Source organism: Elaeis guineensis, chromosome 9, assembly GCF_000442705.2.
Source record: "Elaeis guineensis isolate ETL-2024a chromosome 9, EG11, whole genome shotgun sequence".
NCBI lineage: Eukaryota > Viridiplantae > Streptophyta > Magnoliopsida > Arecales > Arecaceae > Elaeis > Elaeis guineensis.
Window position 1 is genome coordinate 37,520,288 of NC_026001.2, and position 26,024 is coordinate 37,546,311.

Genomic DNA, 26,024 nt, shown 5'->3' on the forward strand with positions numbered 1-26,024 from the left:
TTATGCATGTTAGATTTAAAATTATTTTAAATCTAAATCAAACTTCAATTTCACTATATTTATTATTTTTAAAAATTAAAAATTTATATATTTTAACATTTGCATGCATATTTCGAAAGTCGGACTTCCCTCACTCACCTTGATGTATTCGCATGCTTTATATTACTCAGATAATTTTATACTATTTATTTTCACCTTAACATTCTATGCTTAACATCATCAATGGCTACCTGGGTCGCTGGGAAGTCGCCAACAAGGCACCCGTGTGTACTGAGCTATTTGATGTACAAGCTTCCTGCTCAGCTGGCGCATATCATCCAATAATGTTTACGATATTTATTTATAGCTATAAGCTACATCCATATATGGGAAAGATAACAGTGGAAAAGATCTTCAACATGACAACATTATGTTATGATACTTCCTTGCATTGCAGCTCATTGCTGAAAAGCAGCTTATAGCCACATCAAGGAGCGCATGGCACTACATGCATACTTATTTCATCGAAAAAACAAAAAAAAAAAAAACACCTATTTCAAATATCAATTACTATACAGTAAATAGCAAACTGAGAAAGTGGCTTAAACAAAATATACAAAACTGAACTCCATGTGAAATATGGGAAAAATAACCTCAACAGGAATAACCATGAATTCACTTTCCTGTTTTTAGATGCCTGCATGCCCTGTCCATGGGATAAACTGCCCTCATGGCCTGAAGGAGAGATGTGTAGCAGCCAAGTGAGAAAGAGGTGCTCTGATCAGGAAAGAAGGTGATTGCAGAAAAAAGATAGAAACGCAGGCAAAAAAGAAGATATTTTGGCATCTTAACATTTTTTTAAATTTGTGTGATTAGGGAAGCCCCCAATAACAATTACCGCCTCACCCTCCGCCAGTTAGAGGTTCATCCATGGATAGGGCATGCCTCAATCCAATCAACCCTCATACTGTGTACAAACATTTTGCTCTTCTTTCTGTCATTTATATCTAAGGTAACATCTGAGATTGTTAAAAGGGTGTTAAGTGAGAATAAGCCGACAGTTCTGCCTTAAAGTTTTCAATAATATAAGAGGCAGACCTTACAGAAATACTATTAGTGATGAAACTGCAAAGGCCGCCATTTGTCAACAGATAACATGGCACGATCACGTGAAGTTTGGGATAGACTTTGGAGTACCAAGTCCCTCATATTTGAAGCAGCAGTTTCTCCAGCTCGTGTGGCCAGCTCAAAGTACACAAGAGCCTTAATCATATTTCCTGACTAATAACAGCAATAAATTCATTAGTTAATGGACAGAAAAAGTTTAAGTACAAGATAATCAATGTTTTTGATTACTCCATTATAGTAGCATGTAACAATTTTAAAACATTAAGAAAATAAAGTGGTTCTAGCATTTCGTAACCTATAAAAACCTAAGCCAGAAGAAGCAATTTTGATGATGAGAAAGACTAATAAAAGTAATTAACCAATAAAATATAGTAAGCAAGGAAAACAGATGGGGGATAAAGAATCATAAATTTGCAAACTGAAAATGAAGAATATGTATATAGCAATAGAGGTTTTGTAGGACCTGACAGTTCAGTTTGAACAAAAGGAAGACATCCAGCACAAAATGCATAGTTAGACAAAATGCAACTTCATGTTCAGAAAGTTCTGGAGAAAGACCAAAACTAAAGCAGACTTAAACATCAAATAACATATAAGGCAATAATGGGATTAGCCCATACATTGAACAGCTCGAGGCCATGCTCAAACTGAGCCTTTTTGTGACCACAGTCTGCAGCGCATTTCAGCCACATCCTGGCACGTTGAATATTTCGTGGCTTTCCTTCACCGAGAGAGTAGCACAAGGAAGTATTATACATGGCACGTACGTTTCCCCCTTCTGCTGCTTTCAAATACCACTTTGCCTGAATTGGAAGGCCTCTTTCAGTATATTGTAAAAGACCAAGATGAAAAACATTATTTTTTTTTCATTTAAAGAAATACTTCACTGTAAAATAAAATAACCAAGACAGAAGAGAAACTCGGTCTGCAGATTGCACATAAAAATGTCAGATTTGAGGTTAGACGAAGTTTTGCAATCAAAGGCACACATCTGTTTCAGTATCTGCTTGGAACATGTGTGACATTTTTCAAGATGCACTCATTAGTCCCCCTCCACCCCAAGAAAGGTCCGCCACCACCTTCCACCTATCAATGCAGCTTTCTGCAAGCTTTCCAACATCTTTGTTTACTGATGTTTGTGATCTTTGGAGATTCCAGAAACAGTCTCTACACCCACTGATGGATGGATGCAGTGACAGGCAGGTGACACTCTCTACACCCAAAGACATGAACCTTTGCAACATGAAAGTGGAATGCAAAACTATAGCATGCGCCAGAGCCAAAAGATACTCAAGTTGGATGATTCTAACCAGCATGTCATAGCTCATCAATAGTAGAAGAGAATGACAAATAAGGCTACCAGCTAAAGGATTGTTCTTAGCATCAGCAGTTGTGCAGATTCTGAGTATAGCACAGGCTGTTCAAAAAATGTATGAACACTCCACCAGAAGATTGTGAAGAATGCAAAAGAAAACAGAGAACTGAAAGATCTTTTACTGCACATTGAAGTGCTCAAGTCAAAGTGCAAATTGGAAGCTTTGACCATCCTACCAAAGGAGTTTTCTTAAAATGCATGTCAATTGACACGATTAGAAATAGCAGCGGCTCTAAGTACCATAAGTAACTTAATTTTTGAGTCCAAAGTGTATTGTTTTTCTAGTTACAAAACTTAATTATAAACTGAGTTGAGGCCTCTTTTACATGGTTCAGGTATGAGTGTCAAGCACGAAATCATGTTTGAGTGTAAGATCCTTCTACTCTATAAGAACTTACAATCATGGATCATATAAAACTATCATACCAATACCCAGGTCAAGGTGTAAGTGCGAGCACTTCAAAGTACTAGGATCTGGAAAATGGTGTAGATTTTCAGTCCAGATGGCACATTTTGTAATTTAAATTAACAGGATTGAAGCTTTACTCTTTTTTCGACAAGATTCTAGCTCAACTCTCTCCCTCAACCTATCTATCTATGAGATATAGAGGATAGAGAGGAAGAAAGACAGAGGTTGAGAGAGAGAACAGAGGTCTAGGACTTCAAATCACATGATGTGCCTATATGGTATCCATATCAGACATACATACATATTTATTTATTTCTGGTCAAACACTATGAAAAATTCAGCTTCAACCCTATCAATGTAAACTACATAATGGTGACTCCCACAAATATGGATATGATAAAGGACTGTTATTGAAAGGAAGAAACGCTTTTTTCTTACAAATAATAGACACACAAAGCAAAACTCATAAAAATAAGGCATGAAGAACTAATCCTCCCCCCTTTTGTCACATCATGATAGCGATGCTAATGATTTACTAATCCTATTTCTATGTTGGAGGTGAGGTGTCAAGAAACATTAATTCTCTTTATTAATAAATTAAACACCAGTTATAAATAATAGTTTAACAGCAGGAAAGTTGCAGATATGAGAATATTGCACTCAAGCTTTTGAAACTCAAAGTTACTTCAGTTTCAGCCATGCCAAATGAGTTTCAATTTTAGTAGCTTTTAATAGCATCAATGTTCTAACTTTTAACAGCGTTGATCTCATTTCACAATTTCAAAAAAAAAAGTTTCAAAAATTCAAAAATTCTGTAATGAATAATTTTAAAAAACTAAAATAGATATCCTATACAACATCATCTTGGACTCTGTTGTATTATGTGGAACTTTTAGATGACAGGCTAACAGCAGAAAAGATGCAGATATTCTCCTACTGCAATTATTGCACCCAAGGTTTTGAAAGTCAACTCAGTCTTCCATTTGAGCCAATGAATTCCAAACTTGGTAGCTCAAATGTTTTAAAAGTTCTAGCACCATTCAGAGTTTCAAAAGTATTACATTAAAAATATCAAAATTCTGATAATAAAGGGGAAAAAAGATAATGTATCTGACATCATCATGGAGTATATTGCATTATGTGGAACTCTTAAATGTAAGTTTGGTGGTTATGAGATAGAATTATTTATTTAAAAATTAACAAAATTAAAATTCACAAGACTTTTAACACAATGAGTCAAAATTTTCTAGCATAATATCATTCTTTTGTTTAAGATTTATGTGTTTATGAGATCTAATCTCAAGTCTTAAACACCTGAACTCTTATCTCTTGTTAATTAGCAACATTGGCAGTTCAACATACGGCAGAAAACCCTTTTCTACTATCTATCAGTTAAAAATCTAAAATAATGTCCCAAATCTATGAGAAGTTACCTTTTTTTTGAATTTATCAGGAACCACCACCAAGATGCTTCCCCCAAAACTTGGAATATTCAATCTTAATCAAGTTTTGAATACCAGTACCAGTGGCCATTTTGGCCTGCCAGTGGCATGGTCCAGTATGGCCCCGTACCAGACCGGACTAGCACGAACCGACGAAGGAAGGGACGAACCAGGGAGGCCGAAACGAGAGAAAGAGAGGAAAAGAGAGGAAGAGAAAGAGAGAAGAGGGAGGGAAGGAGGTTGAGGTAGCGGAGATGCCGCTGATGGCCACCTGAGGGCTGCACGAGCCCTCGAAGGGCCACGATGGCCACCATGGCTCCGCATCGTCTGTAGGAGAAAAGAGAGAAGAGAGAGTGGGGAAGAACTAGACCGATGGGGTCCGGTGGATAGACCACCGAAACACCTCCGACTGGCCGCCGGATGGCATAAATGCCACCTTCGGATCCGCAGCCATAAAATAGGAGTTTAGAAAAGCTCTTTGTTTCAAGACTTTTTAAAAAAAGCTCGACAACAATGAAGCCGGCAATGGGTTCGGTTTCACTGTTTTTAGATTTTTTCAAAAAAGCATTGAAATAGTGAAGTCGACAAATCAATAGCCGACTTTACTGTTTTCAATTTTTTTTAAAAAAAATTCTTAAAAAAGTGAAGCCGTCAAACCAAGTACCAGTTTCACTATTCATCTCTCTTTTTAAAAAAGGGCTGACGTGTGAACAGGGCGACCTTCATCTCCCTTTCTAAAAATGGCTAATGTGTGAACAAGGGCGACTATGAACAGAGGCAATCGCCCCTGTTCCATGGTTGTGACTCTGTCCGCGCCGCTTCTACCGCTTGATGGTCGCAACGGCCACTCAGAGACCTCCGATGGCCCCTCCGCCATCTCGTCCTCCCATCTCTGATGGCCTCCCCCTCTCTCTCTCTTTTCCACTCGTTGCAGCAGCCCTACTGGGCGAACCGAGCTGCAGAGACTTCTGCGGCCCTCCGACGGCCACAGAGGGCCACCGCCGGCCTCCGACGACCTCTCCCTCTCCTCCTCTCTCTCTTCCTTGTTTCCCTCTCTTTCTTCTCCGACATCGGTATGTGCCGTTTTTTCTACCAAAACCGTCCTAATTTTCCACCAGTCTGGTTCGACACACCCTGAACCATTTTTTCTACCAAAACCATCCCAATTCTCCACCAGTCCGATTCGGCACGCCCTGAACCATTCGGTTCGAGACGATTCTGAAAACTATGATCTTAATATTTAATAAAATCTCATATGTTAGATCTCTTATCCATAAGTGGCTTGCACTACTCTTAATTCAATTAAAAGAAGAAGAAGAAGAAAAAGAAGAAGAAAGTGTTATTTATTTAAAAATTAACTAAATTAAAACCCTCAATATTTTAAAACAATGAGTCAAATTTTCTAGCATCATATCATTCTTTTGTTTTATGTGTTTATGACATCTAATCTAATGTCCTACACACCCGAACATTATCTCTTGTTAATTAGAAACCCTGGAAGTTCAATATACTGCAGAAAACCCTGCTCTTCTATTTATCAGGTAAAAATCTAAAATAATGTCTCAAATCTATGAGAAGTTACCTTTCTTTTGAGTTTATCAGGAAAACCCCCAAAACTTGCAATATTCCATCTTAATCTTAATAAAATATCATTTGTTAGATCTCTTACCCATAAGTGGCTTACACTTCTCTTAATTCAATTAAAATAGTAATCCCAAATTGGTTCTACCAAACCAAAATAGTAACACAAATAAACAGCAGGAGTCAAAAATGACAAAGATTTTAAAAGTTCTTAAGCTCAGCACCCATCATTGGTTTCAATTAGCTTTGACCAGATTCACTCAGAAGTCAGAACCATTTTCAGCTGGCTGAAATTGAACCAAAAATGGTATGCCAGTTTCAACCAAAATTAGTCAAAATAACTGAACCTCAAAATGTTCCAGATTAATACATGCAGTAACCACCTTATGTTAACACAAGATTTTGATTGTGCCTGAATCTTCAAATCCCAATTGCTTCTCTATTAAAAGTAAAATTATTGTGAAATGAAACATTTACTAGTTGAATGAAATATGAACCCAACATATTTAATTATCCATTACCATATTTCATTTAACAGGTATTTTTAATTTCTTGACTAATGGCTTATTTATCAATGGCCAAGGGGATATCACATTTATCATCACTAAGTACTAACGAGACCAAAACATAAGTACTATGAATTATGAAATGGTTTTAGTTAAATTTTTAGGAGAATCATGGACGTCTAAAGATTTCAACTGAAGTTGCCACGAAGTTTGAGCTATTCATGTAAGAAAGGACAAGGTGATCTATTGAACTCGCGGACAACCAAAACTCAACACTGCACAAGTAACTATTAACAAAACTTCGTCACTTTCCTAAAGCAAGAACACTGGAATTATAAAACCAAATGCCACAGATGGAAATTTGACAAAGGCCTATGGAAAGCAATTTCATCTTTGGTGGATAACTCACACTTAATGCAGCACAAATAGCTACAAATGAAACTTGATCACACTCCCAAAGTAAGAACACTGGAATAACAAAAGCAATTATGACAGATGGAAAATTTGAAGGCCTACAGCAAGCAATTCATCTTTCACATATGTATTGTGTATGCAGCTGCATAAACTGATTAGGTGTAAAACACAAGGCATACAAAACATAACATCATATTTTAAATTTATAGAACTAAGGGGTAGGACAATAGAGAACATTCTAAGATGATCATACATTGTCATATCAGTGCAATCACAAAACTGAGAGGTAAAAACACTTGAGAAAGAAGATAGCATACAGCATCTTGCAGATTGTAGTCAACTCCCCGGCCTCTATGTAGGCAGAGTGCCAAATTATACTGTGCACGTGCATAGCCTGATTCAGCTGCTTGACGAAACCATTGCACAGCCTTCTCAGGCCAATTAGCTGTAATCGGAAAGTATCATACCACTAGTTAAAAGAAACTGTCTTCTGAAACCTACCCGTATCAATAAATTCTATGTCAACATATATGAGAAGACAAATTGGCATGTTTTAAATAAGTGCAGCCGGAAATTTAACACAATCTGAGGACTTCAGAAAGGAATTTGTTAACTCTCCTGGAATTTGGAAGTAAATACAAAATAATGCCTAAAATAGAAACACAGGCACATAACCACAGCATGGATCAGCAAAGCTTTGAAGTTTAAAAATCTTGATCAAAATCTAGGGTAATGAAGCATGAGTGAGTTCTGCTCGGTATGGATAAAGAAATTAAACTGGAAGTATGGAAGTATGGAAACTAAGAAGGGCACATTAGGAAAACTGCATAAGAGGAAGCTCAGGGATAGCACAAATTAAGGAAGCTTTAATAAGGATATTATATTCTTAGGCTCAGTGCTGTTGTAGCATGTCAGAGGGATCAAGGAGGTTTGTCACTGTTATCCTACAAAACAAGATTTACTCAAGCAAGGACAATGAAATGTCACTATCTTGATCTTGATCACAATATGATGGAAAAAAATGGTTTCAGAATTTTCTATATTTTGGATTTATTTTGTGTGTTTGATAGATCTAGAAGGCCTAGGATTGTTTGAATTTAATGAAAGTTGGAAATCCAGAATGGGATATACTTAGGAAGTGAATAGTTTTAGTTATACTGGAAAATTTTGAATGTGATGTTGGAATTTCTATGTCGGGACATGCATGTATATTTCAAAAATTTTATTTTCTAAACATCGCAGCAGAATAGTAGATTAAAATACTTTTAATCCATATCATGCATGCATAAAACATAAACCACAAGGATCTATTTCATATGCTAAAATTGTACATATGCTGAAATTTAATATGTGATCGAATCACAACATATCTGTTTCACAATTTTTTTCTTTAAATCTGAATCTGGAAGAGAAGAAGTTTTCTCTTAGCTGCGCAAGTGCCCGGCTCTACGGGTATCCACTCAGGATCAACCTAGAACAGCCCTCTTAAAATTGATTTTTTTTCTCCAAGAAAAATCAGCCTGCGAATCTAAACGAAACCTGGATCGTGATCAACTCTTTGATCCTTTCTTTGATCTTCTTCTTCTCTTCTTCTCTTGCATTTCTTCCCTTGAATATGCTGCTGCTATAGGCTAGAAACCAGCATAAGAGGGACGCCCAACAGCCTTGGGCGTGGAAGGAAGAGGAACACCCAAAGAGAGGTGGCATGTGGACGTCCAAAGGGGAGGAGAAGAGAGGGCGTGGGGCACTCTAATAGGGGGCATGGGCTACTAGTTGTGATGCCTAGGAACCTTAGGGGAGGTCTCTTTAAATAGACATAAGGTTTGAATCCTCTTCAAAACCAAACAAGCTCATAATACAAGTCCTACTTGCATTAGGTTTTCTAATAACTTAAGTTATTCAACTTTCTTTAAGAAACCTATTAGGCGCCAACTCTTGGAGCCCTTGCACCCATTAAATCACATCCCAAAATGCACCCAAGGGACTTACCATCATGGATTCACACGTCCTCTAAAGGTGGGACATGCCCAACTTGATCAAATCAAGTGGCACCCCATCAAAACTACAAGGAAATAAATTAAAGACTTGCACCCTTAATTCATTTGATCCAAAACCCTAGGCACCCAACAATTTGAGCCCAATTAATCTAATTCATTTAAGTTATTAGCAGACAATTAAGTTTGAATTATCTTATTAAATAAAAAAATCAAACATAAAGAGAAAATTGGATCCAATCATATACTAGCAAGATTATCTTGAACCTAATAGGATTTCTCTAAACCCAATTGACACTTCATAAGTCCAATTACTTATTCCAGATCTAATTCTTTTGTTGTGTGATTCCATAGGTTCAATTCTATCTGGTAGTGAGATATACAATGATCTCTATCAAAGTATCATTGAAACTCTTTTCAATGAATCGGAACAATTCCACTCTAACTCATCAAGAATTATTGATCCAGAATAATCTTAGTGAGCTCTGACAATTCACTAGTAATACCTAGCAGTATGTAGTGGCAATCCAGTAGAACTGAAAAGAATCTCAAAGTGTAGTTAACGTATGATTCAGTCTCTCTATCGTGAATTCCAACTAGATGGCAGATCATGGATAAATCGTCAAACCTCAACATCAGTCATATGATAGTTCAAGTCCAATTGTGATGCTTATGGAAACTCTTTTTCATCAATCACACTGTTGTGGCCACAGACTCTCGAACTTAGCCTCTCAAATCCCATAGGATTACTCCTTTCTATCAAGATCGATAGATCCCATCTTGATGCACACCCTACTCCTACAGTGGACTAACTGTCACTAACATCCACTATAAGGGCTCATTGAGATCATATTTATGTGTCAGTCAAACTCTAGCAGCCTCACTGTGAGCAGTCGTATCATCTCAGATCCAAAAACCATTCATACAACTACAACATCGAAACAATCACTGATGATCGAGTAAAAATCTAAGTGATCTCTCGTATAGTCATGCTCAGTACTAGTTGTTCTTTAACAACTATCTGCACTCGTCGTTCAGTGTCTCTACACTATAAACTAGAGACTCATCTATCCCGAAAAAAGCAAACTATGCACCGATCTATCCGAATCGATCACCGTCTTCATGATGATTCTATGATCGAGAGCATTTAGAAATTAAATACATGTCTCTAATTTTCAATTTTTTGAGAATATATATCGAAAGTTAATTCCATGGACGATTCAAGGATACATCATACTTGAATAAAAAAAAATTTATCTTTATATTAATCAAATCAATATATTAAGTACAAAATTGTGTCTTAGATTTATTACAATGTATCAACCATATTGACTTCTAGGACATACATCTAACAATCTCCCACTTGGACTAAAGCTAATTGACTACAAATCTGTCTTATCTTCTCAAAGTGGACTTCCATTTTCGACTGGCTCAATTGCTTTGTCAGTGGGTCTGCCATATTGTCTGCGGAGTCTACTCTTCGCATCTCGACATGTTTCTTTTTGAAGTAGTCGCGTATGATATAATACCGCCGCTCGATATACTTTGATTTTTAATGAGACCTCGGCTTCTTAGCAAGTGCTATGGCTCCATTATTGTCGGAGTAAAGTGATATGGCATCGGATGTTATAACCAAATTCTGTGACGAACTTCTTGAACCAGAAGCCTTTCTTTGCAGCATCCGAAGCAATGACATACTCAGTCTTTGTGGTTGAATCCGCTATGATGGATTACTTGAAACTCTTCGAGCTGACTGCACCACCATTGCGAACGAACACATATTCTGACGTAGACTTTCTATTATCAGGATCAGACATGAAGTCTAAATCAGTACACCCCTCGACTCGCAACTCAGAACCTCCTCCAAAGACCAAAAATAAATTCTTAGTTCTTCTCAAGTACTTAAAGATGTTCTTCACAGCTATCTAGTGCTCCTTATCTGGATTCGACTGATACCTGCTCGTAACACTCACAGCAAGGATAATATCAGGTCGAGTACATAGCATGACATACATGAGGCTCCCTAAGACTGAGATATAAGAAATCCTACTCATGCGCTGAACTTCCTCAGATGTTGTCAAACACATTATCTTGAAAAGATTAATACCATGCCTAAGAGGTAAAAGTCTTCTTTTAGAATTTTTCATGCTGAACCTCTTCAGCACTTTCTCTATGTACAGCTTTTGTGACAGACCTAGTAAAATTTTAAATCTATCCCTATAGAATTTATTCCGAGAATATAGGATGCTTCTCCTAGATCTTTTATGAAGAATTCCTTGGACAACCATCTTTTAATCAAAGTAACTTGAGAATATCATTCCCAATAAGGAGAATATCATCTACGTACAATACAAAGAATGTTACTGCGCTCCCACTGACCTTTTTATATATACATAATTCTTTTTATTTTTAATGAAATCAAACGATTTGATCGCATCATCAAAATGATAATTCCAACTCTGAAAAATTTGCTTTAATCCGTATATGGACCTTTACAGCTTGCAGACTCTGTGATCACCATCACCAGATGTGAAACTCAAAGATTGCTCCATATAGATATCTTCTTCAAGATATTCATTCAGAAAAGCAATTTTTATATTTATCTGCCAGATTTCATAACCATAATAAACTGCAACAGCAAGCAGAGTGTGTATAGATTTCAGCATGAGTACGGACGAGAAAATATTTTGATAATCAATACCCTCGCACTGACTATAATATTTTGCTACAAGCCTAGCTTTATAAGTCTCTACCTTACCATCGGTACCTATTTTCTTTTTGTAGATCCATTTACACCCAATAGGTACTATACCCTCAGGTGGATCCACTAAAGTCCATACTTGGTTCGAGTGCATCGAGTCAATTTCTGATCGCATCTAACCATTTCTCGAAATTGATATTAGACATCGCCTCGTCAAAGGTATTAGGATCATCACCATGATCCCTATCTCACATAAGGAATATTTTTTTTACTTCCTCCGTAAACATACTTATATACCTTTCAGGAGGTCGGGAGATCCTACTAGATCTACGAGGTGGTAGAGAAACATCAACTACTGGCTCATGAATAATGGATTCCTAAGGATCTATAGCTCTTTGCTCTTCAGAGACCTTCTCTTCGAGCTCAACTATCCTCCCACCGCCACCATCCTGGATAAATTATTTTTTTAGGAATATGACATTTGACTCACAATCATATTGTGATCCTATGAAAAGTAGTAGTATCCCATGAATTCTTTTGGATACCCTATGAAACGAGCTATTACAGATATATCCTCTAGTTTATCAGCCATCTGTCTCTTGACATAAGCCGGACATCTCCAAGTCTTAAGATAACCTAAATTCGACTTCTTACCATACCATATCTCATACAGTGTGGTAGGAACGGACTTTGATGGAACCCTATTCAATAGGTGAATGACGATTAATAAGGCATGTCCCCAAAGATATAAGGATAGATTAGTGAAGCTCATCATGGATCTGACCATATCCAATAGGGTCTTATTCCTCCTTTCGGATATCCGTTGAGCTGAGATATTCCGGAAGGAGTCCATTAAGAGACTATGCCACTGTCCTTAAGATATTTCAAAAATTTTTGACTAAAGTATTCACCTCCTCGATCAGATCGAAAAATCTTAATGGATTTACCTGTTTGTTTTTCTACTTCATGTCTGAATTTTTTGAACTTTTTAAAGGTTTCAGACTTATGTTTCATCAGATATACATACTTATACTTAGACAGATCATCGATAAAGATAATGAAATAGCCATACCATCCCTGATCTGCACATCAAATGCCCACATACATCGGTGTGTACCAAGATAAGTAACTCAGTGGCCCTTTTCCTATGTCCTACAAAGGATAACTTGGCCATTTTTCCTCGAAGGCAAAATTCGCAAGCTGATACGACTGTGGATTAAGAGAGCCAAGGATCCCATCCTTTTTTAATTTGTTTATCATGTCTTCTCCAATATGACCTAGTTTATGATGCCACAGGTACTTCTGGTTAATTTTATCTCTAAATCTCTTTTGACCTACGGCACTCACTATTTGCTCGTTCAAATTCACATTCGCATCAACATACAAGTGATATAGACTGTCAATTAAAAGACTTCATGCAACCAATTTATTTCGTAAATAAATAGAACAAAATTTTTTATTGAAACTAATTTCAAATTCTTCCTGTGCTAGCACAGATACGAAAATCAAATTCCGACTAGCTATAGGAATAAAATAACAGTCCTTTAAATCTAAATCTAAAATCAGACGATAATCAAAGAGGATAAGTGCCAACGGCTTCTGCAGTAACTTTTGCTCCATTGCCGACCTGAAGGATCATGTCACCTTTCTTCAACCTCCTACTTTCTATTAGATCCTGCATTGAGGTACATATATAAGCACTTGAACTAGAGTCTAATATCTAACTAGAAGTAGAAGAAATCGTAAGATTAGATTCAATTACGAGTATATCTTCCGAAGATTTATCACTCTTTTTGGTCTTTAGGCTCTCCAAGTGGACAATTCTTCCTCCAATAGCCTTCAACATCACAATGGAAACACTTTTCTTTTTCTTCGGCCTTCTTAGGAACATCCTTCTTTGGCTTGCTCTCTTTCTTCTGCTTCTTAGTGGATTTAATCTTCTTCTTCCCAGTAGACTTTCTCTTAAAAGAAGTCCACTCCACAGCGAAAACAGTGCCCCTTGAACTCTTCAAAGTTCCTTCCGTAGTGATCAATATATTGACCAGTTCGGATATAGTGCAATCGAGTTTGTTCATATGAAAATTTATAATAAATTGACTATATGAACTTGTAAGAGATTGAAGGATTAAATCCATCTGCAATTCCTTTTACATATCAAGTTCGAGTTTCTCAAGCTCCTCAATGTCCTTGATCACTATCATGCAGTGCTCATGGACAGACTATCCTTCGCACATCTTCAAATTAAAGAGTCTCTTAGATACTTTGAAGCGCGCAGTATAGCTCTGCTCACCATACAACTCTTACAGATGAGTGATCATACCCATATCAATAGCCATATGCTCATGCTGGCTTTGCAACTCGTTTGACATAGATGCTAGCACATAGCACTTAACCCGACTGTCTTCATCTGTCCACTTTTCAAAGGCAACCTTTTGCTCAGCAGTAGGACAGCTTGGTAACAATATGGGTTCCTGATCGAACACATGACCTAATTTTTCTGAGGTCAGGACAATCTTAAGGTTTTTGAGCCAGTTTTTGTAATTAGTTCCGATCAAACGATTGGTTTCAAGGATGCAGGCTAGAGAGTTTGAGGCTGACATTGTTTAACTGTGAGAGTAGAGATTCAAGTTAATTTTTGTACTTTAATGTTATATTTGCTTCTACGGACTTTAAGATGCAAACAATGACTCCCACTAATTTTTCGGATCCCTCTACTCCTCGGGTGAAAAACGAAAATCCTAACACAACAAAAGATTCTTAGTGGGTGCTGCGGTCCCACCGATGCCATGCACCTCACCTAACATTTATTGATAACACGCACACCGATGCGTAGGTAACTCTTTACCCAGATACTTCTCTAAGCATGTTGCAGCAACTTGGTCTCTAAGTCATGTGGGCTCACCTAACAGTTATTAACCACACTCTTTAGTTAAGCTCGACCCACCATTTACAAGCAGGTGCAAGACCATCATTGGGTCCTCACCTAACAATTATTGGGCCCAACCCCATCTTTGTCCTAGAGCAACTATTTCCTAATAAAGTGATCGTGTATTTTCGGTGCAACTGAACCACCGTAACCAATCGAGAACAATCAACACCAATAGTATGCCCGCACATCTACAACGATGAAAGACCTATGGACTTAATATTTATGAAGAGATTTAAATTTAGATCTGATCTAATCAATCATCATATGACCGATCTAATTGGCATGGACTAAACAAAAAACACCAAGCAACCCAATTGAAGACTCAATCTTCCAAATTGACCAGATAAGTGAAGATCGGTGGGGATCCTCCCATTGCTTTCTTAGATACCAATAAATTGGTCAAATCAGCTAACGGAACCAAGTAAATAACTACGTCTTAATTACTTGCCTTAGATATCAATAGGTCAGTTGATCCAAATAAGTTAACTCAAGCGAATCAGACTCAAACTATCGAGCCAAATTAAGTCCTTAAGTTAATTAATTCTATATATGGGATTCAATCGATTTGATCAACAATAATTGTATAATTATTCAACTTAATTAATCTACTCGTAATCAATACTTGACTCAATTTGATCAATTACTTAATCGAATTAAACCCATAATGTTCAAATCATAAACCTTAGATGCAAACCAATTATATGACCAAACTTTTGATTTTCCCGTTACCAAAACCCTTAATACACAAACATAAATTTCAGATTCCAAAACAAAATTTCATATCTAAATTCTTTGCATAAAAGATAAGTTTTAAATCATGAAATCAATTTTCAGATTTAACATACAAACATATATCTCATATATGCATGTAAAATTCAGATCTAAATAAAATTCAGATCAATATATGATATCATATATCTCATTTACAAATCATGAATTACATTAAAAATAAATTTTGTGACCTAAACATGCAATCATATATGAATCATGAATCAGATCAAATAAAATTTCAGATTTATTAATGCATCTACATATCATATGAACATGAACCAAAAACCGTTCTAGATCAAAATTCAGATTTATGCATGCTTTGACATATCAACTATATATTTTAAAATTAAACCTAAAATCAATTTTCAGATTCAAAATATTCATCTATACATCTCATGTATCATGAAAAAAATAGATTTTGAAATTCCTTTCAAAATATGTATATCAATTCCATGCATATGAAACCCATAGCTCTGATACCATTGTTGAAATTTTTATGTCGAGGCATACATGTATGCTTCAAAAAATTATTTTCTAAACATCGTAGCGGAATAGTAGATTAAAACACTTTTAATCATATCATGCATGCATAAAACATAAACCACAAGGATCTACTTCACATGCTGAAATTGCATATATGCTGAAATTTAATATGTGATCGAATCACATATCTGTTTCGCAATTTTTTTCTTCAAATCTAGATCTGGAAGAGAAGAGATTTTCTCTTAGCCGCGCAAGTACTCAGTCTATACAGGTATCCACTCAGGATCAGTCTGGAACAGCCTTCTTAAGATTGATTTTTCTTCTTCAAAAAAAATCAGCCTGCGAATCTGAACAAAGCCTGGATCGTGATCAACTCTTTAATCCTTTCCTTGATCTTCTTCTCTTCTTCTCTTGCCCTTCTTCCCTTGAATATACTGTTGCTATGGGCTAGAAACCAACACAAGAGGAACGCCCAAAAGCCTTAAGCATGGAAGGAAGAGGGATGCCCAAAAAGAGGTGGCGTGTGGACGTCCAAAAGGGAGGAGAAGGGGAGGAGCAGAGAGGGCGTAGGGCACTCTAATAGGGGGCGTGGGCTGCTGGTTGTGATGTCTAGGGACCTTAGGGGAGGTCCCTTTAAAAGAACATAGAGTTTGAATCCTATTCAAAACCAAACAAGCTCTTAATACAAATCTTACTTGCATTAGATTTCCTAATAACTTAAGTTATTCAACTTTCTTTGAAAAATCTATTAGGTGCCAACTCTTGGAGCCCTTGGCACCCACTAAATCACACCCTAAAATGCACCCAAGGGATGCCCCATCATGGATCCACACGCCCTCTAAAGGTGGGTGGGACACGCCCAACTTGATCAAATCAAGTGGCGCCCCATTATAACTATCAAAAAAATAAATTAAAGACTTGCACCCTTAATTTATTTAATCCAAAACTTTAGGCACCCAATAATTGAAGCCCAATTAATCTAATTCATTTAGGTTATTAGCAAATAATTAAGTTTGAATTATCTTATCAAATAAGAAAATCAAACATAAATAAGAAATTGGATCCAACCATGTGCTAGCAAGATTATCTTGAATCTAATAGGATTTTTCTAAACTCAATTGATACTTCATAAGTCCATTGCTTATTTCAAGTCTAATCCTTTTATTGTATGACCCCATAAGTTCAATTCTATCTGGTAGTGAGATATACAATGATCTCTATCAAAGTATCATTGAAACTCTTTTCAATGGATCGGAACAATTCTACTCTAACTCATCAAGGATTGTTGATCCAAAATAATCCTAGTGAGCTCTCACAATCCACCAGTGACACCTAGCAGTATATAGTGACAACTCAGTAGAACCGAAAAGAACCTTAAGGTGTAGTTAACGTGTGATTCAGTCCCTCTATCGTGAGTCCTGACTAGATGACAGATCATGGATAAATCGTCAAATCTCAACATCAGTCATATGATAGATCCGATCAGCTCAAGTCTAATTGTGATGCTTATGGAAACTCTTTTCCATCAATCATACTGCTGTGGCCACAGATTCTCGGACTTAACCTCTCAAATTTCATAGCACTACTCCCTTCTATCAAGATCGATAGATCCCATCTTAATGCACATCCTACTCCTACAGTAGACTAACTGTCGCCAACATCCATTATAAGAGCTCATTGAGACTATATTTATGTATCAGTCAAACTCCAACAGTCTCACTGCGAACAGTCGTACCATCTCAGATCAAAAGATCATTCACACAACTACAGCATCCAGACAATCAATGACGATCGAGTAAACATCCAAGTGATCTCTCGTATGGTCACGCTCAGTACTAGTTGTTCTCTAACAACTACCCACAAGCATCGTCCAGTATCTCTACACTGTAGACTAGAGACTCATCTATCCCGAAGAAAGCGATCTGTGTGCTGATCTATCCGGATCAATCATCGTCCTTATGATGATTCTATGGCCGAAAGTATTTAGGAATTAAATATATGCCTCTAATTCTCAACTCTTTAAGAATATATCGAAAGTTAATTCCATGGATGATTCAAGGACACATCACACTTGAATGAAAAATAAATTTATCTTTTTATTAATCAAATCAATATATTAAGTACAAAATTATATCCTAGAATTATTACAATGTGTCAGCCATATTGGCTTCTAGAACATACATCTAATATGTAAGAATCCAAAATTCACCCAAGGAGAGAAAATGTTATTTCAGATTTCCTAATTCTACATTACATTGTAAAAAGTAACAGTTTTGTAGGGTTTGCGGGCTATCTTGAATTACTTGATTTTATTTGAAGTTTGTCCTCTATTCTTGTCTCTTGTGTTTTGGGCCTTCTTTACCACTGTACCTGTCTCTCTTTATTCTTCTTCTAAACCTTCCTCTCATATTAGTCTCTCTACTTGAAATATTATGCTGTTCATAGCAAAAAAAAGAAAGTGAGAAAATTTCAATTCACACAAAATTGCAACCAAAACTTTCAGCAACCAAGGTACTCGGATGCCTAAATGGCCCTAGGCAGTGGTTCGTTAAATGGCTATGCAGAATGTCTAGGCAGCCAAGTAGGCAGTTAGAGATAGACACCCAGACTTGAATAAAATAATATGATAAACTTGTATAATTAAACTGTCACAAATATAATCACTCGAAACCTCCAATTTTCCCCCTTTCTCCAGTTTCTTGGCATAAAATCAATTCTCTCACAACTCAAGCAAGCGGGAGAAAGCTACAAGCCTCAAACAAATCAAGATAGATTGTACATATGGAGGCCTCAATGTTGTTCATGAAATGGAAGTGTTTTCTAGCCAAAAAAGTAGAATCTCAAACAAGTTGGAGAACCCTTTTATTGATGATGATGATAATGACGATGACAACAAACTTAACAAAAGAGATTGTAGCCTATTGAAAATAAACAAAGAGCATCTCAGATCAATAAGATAGCAGCAGATGGAAACAAATACCAATGAGAACATGTAGAAATTGGGAATTTGTATCCTAAGACAGCAGAGAGCCTAGAAAAGGAGCTTCCAAGCGCATCATGAATCCAGTTAAAAAAGAAACTCACTGTGCTGCTGATATAAACATTGTTATCATAAAATCATACTTAGAATCTGCAAGCAGAATCTTGCAATCTAGATCAAGGGCCTAAAATGTCTATACCATATGGATCTTACTCTTGGATCAAGAACAAAGAGAATCTTAAGAATCAATAAAGTTAAAAATCTTCTTATGGTTTCCAACTACTGAAAGGAAAAGACAATAAAGTTCTAAAGATCAGGAGAAAATAAAATCACGAGTCAAATCTTAAAATTGTTTTTTCTTAAAATACTCTACCTCAAAGGATAACTTAACCAATGTATTTGAAGTGGTAATTCACATATCTCATCAATCACTAGGCATGATTTTTGTTTCAGTGTGCATTATATACAAAATCATGACAGTGGAAAGTCAACCTTTCATATTAATATGTGATAGTTTTTGTCCTTCATTTATCTATTTTCCAATCAACTTTTTCTTTTATTTTTACAGTTTTTTGAAAATTTGAAATTTTTGAAAGATATCTTGAAAAATCTCACTGTCTGCAATTTGATCCACAACTGATGTGATCTGAACAGACTTGCCATTCCATCTTTAACCTAACAATAATGGAAATATACACATTTGTTAGCAACTCATGATTAGTTTTGTAACAAAAATCATTGCCCAGAGTTTTGTTATTTCAGCTACAACATGTCTACCTTATGTTATTCCCAGATAATGTTAAGATTAAGCACAAGACTAGTAAGCATAACTTTATCATGGATTATTAACTACCAGTTACATAATTTGGATTACCTGTAGAGTTTCATATCGTACTTTGTCCATAAACTTGAAGCAAAAGAGTTGTAGAGATTGATAATTATTATGAATAAAGAATTAAAGCTTGAGTATAAGCTTGTTATCTTCTTTAGTTGAGTCATAACCACATATTCTGCCTTCGTTCTTTTAAATATATGTGATGTGGGTGCAGGAGCACAAAATTGCCTCCAAACCATGTTTAAAATCAAGCTTATTTCTGTGGGCTTCACAATTTTACTCCTTAGAATACAAAATTAGTTTGTTCCCTCCATTATCCTCTTGTCCACCAAATTTACTGCCTCTTAGTCCTTCCAACTTTGAGAGTTCAGGGAATACTTATTTTCTTTTAGTTTCCATCAAACATCCTATAGAAAAGTTTATAGTTAGTTAAAAATTAGTAAAAAAAAAAACACAAGGCGGTTGGGTTGTCTTGACTTACACAAAGTAAGGACTGGGTATGGATAGAAGTTTAGACCCAATTTAGGTCATGAGTGTAGAGTTCTATTTGAGCCAAAAAACCCAAGGTTTGGTTGCATTATGATCTTGGACAACAATTTTTCAAGTAACTAGTCTTTCTCTTGATTCTAATAGTTTAAATCATTTTGGAAATTTATTGGTTAAAAATGTAAATATGGGATTTGATGGTTAGCATAGATTTATTAGAGAGTTGAGACCTACAAAATAGATTAGGCTAAGGTCAAATAGGTGATCCAAAATAATTGTTGAGTGGGTATGGGTCAAGAGGTGATGACCTAATGTCAGGTTATCCTTGCTTGACCCGACCCAACTCATTGCTACCCTAGTCGAAGTAGTATGTGGGACCCATGATGATGTCGAACCAGAGGGGTTGGAAATGCATCTACTAGTGAGTTCCCATTATAATGATAAAGATGATTCATAAACAGTTTTGAGCAGCAGAATCCTAAAAAATGAAATTAACCCTTATAGATTTGGTAGGTGGTCTATACATGTTTACCACTGACTAGTATATTATGAGACCATTACTCTAACATGTTATTGAAACAAGAAGCAACATCATGCCTCCATTGTATAGACTATCAAAAGGGTTGAACATGCATCTAATGGAGTTCCCATTAAAATGGTAAAGATGATTCACAAATAGTTTCAAGCAGAAGAATCCTAACATGAACTTACTGATGATCATAAATTTCGGAGGTAGTCTATACATGTACACTTCATCACGAGCTAGTATATTACAAGGCCATTCCTCTAACATACTATCGAAAGCAAGAAGCAGCATCATGTCTCCATTGATATCCCTATATGGAATGTAGTATCCTACACAAGCAGTTATCATCTTTCTTCCCCCACATTCAAACACAACATCCGATCAAGGTTCATCATCTTGCTATCAGACTCCATACAAGTCCCATCCTATTACAGTATTAATATGTGGTTCAATGTGGTACGAGACAGCATATCAAGTATCTATATGGTACGAGACAGCGTATCAATAGAAGACTAATATGGTATGGTACGCCTTGGAGTTCAGAATTACAGCAAATGTGTTGTGTATATGGCTCACTTAAATTGTCCAAGAGAAAATGCAGAGCCCTGAAATTTTCATGAAATAAAAGCATGCACTGAATGTCCCCTTGACAAAAGAGTAATTAATTCAGCAAGTGGGCCACAATTTGTGCAAGCCTACAGAAGTCGCATCCAAAATGAAGTAAAATCCACTTAAATGAAGAAACGGAATAGAAACAGAAATACAGAACAGTCTACACTATAATAAATTTTATTCTGGAAATGAAAGCTGGAGAACAAAAGATCGAGAACAAAAGATCTGCAAACAAATAAATCAGTTTCAACAGTTTCTAACAAAAACATGGAGTCAAGATGACAACAAATAAATCCATATAATTTGCAGTGCTAGAAAGAAAGTAAAGGAGGAGGACAAAAACAAACACCAGACCTTCCAAGTAGCAGGTGCCAAGATTGGATTGACCGACTGGATGCCCGAGCTCGGCAGCTTTCTCATAGAAAGCCATGGCTTTCTCTTTCTCTCCCATTTCCCAATACATGACTCCGGCGTCCACCATGGCCGGGGCGGACCCTAGGGCGGCGCCCTTGAGGAAGTACTCGAGAGCGCGTTGCGGGTTGGGGCGGACCCCGCCATGGCCGTGCCGGAAGCGTTTTCCCCAGCGGAGCAAGACCATGGCCTCCCGCAGCGGCCGAAGTGCCTCCCGCCAGGCGCGGCACGCCATACTCGCCGCCCACAGGTTGGGCACATCGAAGGTGGCCGCCACCCTAGCTAGCACGTCGAAAGGGAGGTCGGAGAAGCTCGCCAGCGGCGGAGGAGGGGTCGAGGGGGGAGCGTCGCCGCCTCTATCTCGGCGGTGGCGGTCGTGGGTGGATATGGGGGCGGAGGATATGCCGGGCTTCTTTTTCTTGTTTGGGCTGTGAGGGGGCCCGCGGCGGTCTCGGAAGCGAAGGGTGCACAGACCGCCGGCGGACGACGAGGAGGGCGGCGTATCGATCGAATCCATGGCGATGGAGATACCTGCGATTGTCCGATCCGAGATGGTTTGATTGGAAGTATTGAAGGGTGGATGGTTATCACCGGGTTAATACCAGGGCCAAGGTTTAGATGGGTTATCGCCTATAGGGACTTATCAACGGCCAGTGCTATGTTAATATTTAACAACACTAGTAAAAGGTTGATGCGCTTGAGACTGAATCATTCTCCGACGTGAAAAAGGGAAGGACCTCCTCCACCGCTAGCCTGGACTCCACCATCACCGATAAGAAATGGTTTCCGTAAAAAAAATTAAAAAATGTTCAGAAAAGAGAGGAGTTCTCACCTATGTTATTATAAATTATTGAGAGAATCATTTGCAAGGGAGGTTAGAGAGAGATTTTTGTGACATAAACTTGAAGACAGCAAAGAGAGGACAGAGGCCCTAACCTATCTACTACAGAATTGGGCACTCGAACAAAAATTGTGGCGCATCTTTTAAAGCCTGGTGTTGGTGTGGGGAAGTCAAAAACTGCCCAAAACTGTGATGGGGGGAGTTCGAATCAAGAAGCCCATATCGTTTCACGCTGCGTTGTCCCCTGGCCGCTACAATGAAGCAATTAAATTTCGCATGCAGATTACCTATCCCTTCTCTCTCCGCTACAGAATTCCAGCTTTACACTTCTCGTCCACCTGCCCATGTGCTTGCTTACAAAAGTCCCAAAGTAATCCTGTATTTTTCGCTGCTCCAGTTTACTCTTTCTTAAAAAGAACTTTCTAAAAAAACTCCATCCCCATTTTCACCATTTCCTTTTCCTCCATCTTTAAAATTCCCTAGGACACCTCCAATTAGAAGGCATATAACGAGGGAGCACGATAGTCCACCACACACATGAAGGATAAGATCCTACGAGCATGCAAGATGATAATCTATCAATAATATATCAAACAGACATACTAATAATCAAAATTCAAGATCCAATAATCCAAATGCTAAAATATTTGCAGCTTCCATTTTCAGACACAATTTCATTAATATAATTATATATTTCTATATAAAGCATTATAAAGAAAATTCTATAAAATTTTAAAGATTAACCTGGTATAACTAACTAGATTCTCGCTATAGTCTTACGATCCAATCTCAACCATGCACTTCTATACTTTGGGCTCTATAAAAACATAGAAATTGAAAGAATGAGCTAATAGGCCAGAAAGTAATCAAGATATAATCAAAGCAATCAACCAAATGCAACAAATATGAACTCTTGATATAATAACTAGTTTAGCAATATGATATCTATAATCAAAGTCATACTTATAACTATGGATATAACCATCAAAAACAAAAACTTATATACAATCTAAAAGTATTTTAGAAATCGATATCAAAACTAAAATGATGATACCAAAGTTTCTAAGAATATCTTATGATCATATATTTCAAAAATATTCTATTAATTTATCAGTCTATACAGCTATGCCTACACATAATTTTTATGATAGGGCCCAACATAGTGAATTTAACCCTTGCAGAGTAGATCTAAAGTACCGTACTTAAATCTTATGAAGTAAGTCCAAAGTATCAGGTTCCAGAACAATCATACTAAATGCCAATGTATAATCCCTATTTGGCAAGGTCAAAAATGCAGTTAGACCGAAAGTCAAATGCTTATACACAAATTCAATTTATGCACTCACCATTGTCATATATCTATGTTTGTAATGCATAATATGTAGTCTATAATGATAAATAATTATCAAAATTTTAATAGTCAATATGTAAATTTAGTTTTTCAATCAATATATTTGCATTTATGAATATATAGATTCCACACATAAGTTTCCAAAATTTGATTAATTTGAAATCATTCTAACAAACTCATAATTATCAAATTGCAAGGGTCTCAAGAATATCCAAAGGGTCAAAATATAATAGATTTATGTTTCGTGTTGATCCAAATTTTTAACAATATATCAAATCAAATAGTGAAATTTTCAGAGGATTTGACAATAATTAATTTAAGATACATTTCTAATTATATATATTTTTAATTTGCTTTGATTAGATGAAGATTACTTACCTTGCAATTATACACAAATAGATTATCCAAATACTTTACTTGAACTTCTCCAAACCTAATAATTCCAAAACACACATATATTTGGAATAAGTATCATGCAAGTTTTACAATAATTTATAAAATTCTTTAAAAGCTCTAAATTTCTATTTCTACCTGACTGTCAATTCCTACACATCAGTCTCATTCCATGATTTATTTATCCAAGCTAATAATAACCAAAAATTGTAGATTGTTTGATTAAAGACTTAACAACTCTCAATTAAATTTTAAGATTGAAATAATTAGTCATTTAGGCATTAAAAATTCTGAATTAAAATATGGCAGAATTTGTCTGCCATGGATTAACATCAATTTTGCATAATATTTTATTCCTTCTATCATACCCTCAACCCAATATTACGAGTCAAGGGTTCCGACAACCACTATATACTCATGAAAAATCTCTCCACAAGCATGCAAAGCTTTTCATTACGATATTATAAAGCAACAGCAAAGTAAATAATCATCAAATTAACATTCAAATTTAATTTATATGGCTAAATCAAATATCTTATAAAATAATATTTCAAAATCTTATATCTAACTTCGATAAATCCTAATCTAAAATAAAAATATTGAAGTTATGCTTCTCATCACTTTCCCATGATGAATCCTCGAGTCCAGCTAATTCTCACGATCGATAAAAATAGTAAAAATATAAAATAATGAGCTAGACAGTACAACAAAAATAAATACTTTAGCTAGATTAATTCAGTAAAAATAGTATACTAAAAATAAGCATTTATAGAACATTAATTAAAAATCTAATTTTCAATATACAGTACTAATCAAAACAAGTTCTATGTGAATTCATTCTTTTCAAAATTTAATTTTCATTTATAAATCAATTTCATTTAAAACATTCAGTTCACTTTGACAACTATAAACTATGACCACACTTATATCCTATGTCTAGGCCAGATATTGAGCTTAGAATAATCAAAGTGCCAACATATAACCTTCATTAACAATGTATCGATATGCCAACATATAACCCCCTATTGATAAGGTGTTGATATACCAACATACTCCCACTAGTAGGATGTAGATATACCAGTACATAACCTCCACTAGCAAAGTATTGATATACTAGTGCTCCTACTAGCAGGATATCGATATACTAGAGCACAACTTCTGTTGGCAGAGTATCGACATACCAGTGCATAACTTCTACTGATACGGTATCCATGTACCATTGCACAACTTCTAATGATAGAATGTTGATGCACTAGTGTATAATCCTTATTGATAGATTATCAATATACTAGTGTACAATCTCTATTGACAAGAGATTAATGTACCAGCACACAACCCCCACTAAGAGGATTTTGATACATAATTAAGCTACGAGTCAAAATTCCTCTAAAATCAAAACTCTTTTCTCAAAGATATATTTTATATTCTAAATCAAACAACTTATAAAATCATGTGATATCAAAATCACTTGATATAATCATATCAAATTCAGTATATTTGATTATAAATCACTTAATATTTTAGAAAAAAGCATATTTGGCAATTCAAAATACTATGCATTACATTCATAAATTATAAATAATTCAACATAAAAAATATTTTATAATTTATTAATAAATCTAAAAAAATGAAGCATTACTTTTCTCACACGTACTCTAACAAATCCAAATAATTTTAATTTTTTTAAAATTTTTTAATTAATAGATCATTTGGCAATATCTTACTGTTATATATTTTCTTATTGAGACAACCAATCTCCATACATACTTGAGTCCAATAATTAGAAAGAATATGGATAATTAAGAAAAATATGATTGTCGGATAGTCACATCCAATGGTCCAGATCAATCTAATCATTTAACTTCATCTTATTAAGA

The 26,024-nt window shown here is 36.0% G+C and overlaps 1 protein-coding gene across 4 annotated transcripts; it reads right to left on the reverse strand.

The window, feature by feature from the left end:
• Window positions 1-619: 619 nt before the first annotated feature.
• On the reverse strand, window positions 620-22,757 carry LOC105035801 (F-box protein At1g70590). 4 transcript variants are annotated; one of them, XM_073243764.1, is made up of 5 exons: window positions 22,395-22,736; window positions 21,506-22,315; window positions 7,152-7,279; window positions 1,728-1,910; window positions 620-1,260 (listed from the first exon to the last, which is right to left on the reverse strand). In XM_073243764.1, exons 2-5 carry the CDS (start codon window positions 22,077-22,079, stop codon window positions 1,093-1,095), a joined length of 1,053 nt encoding a protein of 350 aa, XP_073099865.1. In that variant the 5' UTR covers window positions 22,080-22,315; window positions 22,395-22,736; the 3' UTR covers window positions 620-1,092. The 4 variants fall into 4 exon arrangements, with proteins under 4 accessions (XP_073099865.1, XP_010909803.1, XP_010909805.1 ...); XM_010911501.4 differs by having other exon boundaries at window positions 21,506-22,736; XM_029262063.2 differs by having other exon boundaries at window positions 1,114-1,256; window positions 21,506-22,745.
• Between the last annotated feature and the right edge of the window lie 3,267 nt (window positions 22,758-26,024).

Bases quoted from the DNA above. Each gene is read 5' to 3' on its own strand.
- LOC105035801 (XM_073243764.1), bottom strand. From the start codon at position 22,079: ATGGATTCGATCGATACGCCGCCCTCCTCGTCGTCCGCCGGCGGTCTG. The intron at 1,911-7,151 runs GTATGCTATCTT...CTTCCAATTCAG, and splicing joins ACTACAATCTGCAAGATGCT to GCAAAGTGGTATTTGAAAGC. The intron at 1,261-1,727 runs GTATGGGCTAAT...TGCTGTTATTAG, and splicing joins ATGGCCTCGAGCTGTTCAAT to TCAGGAAATATGATTAAGGC.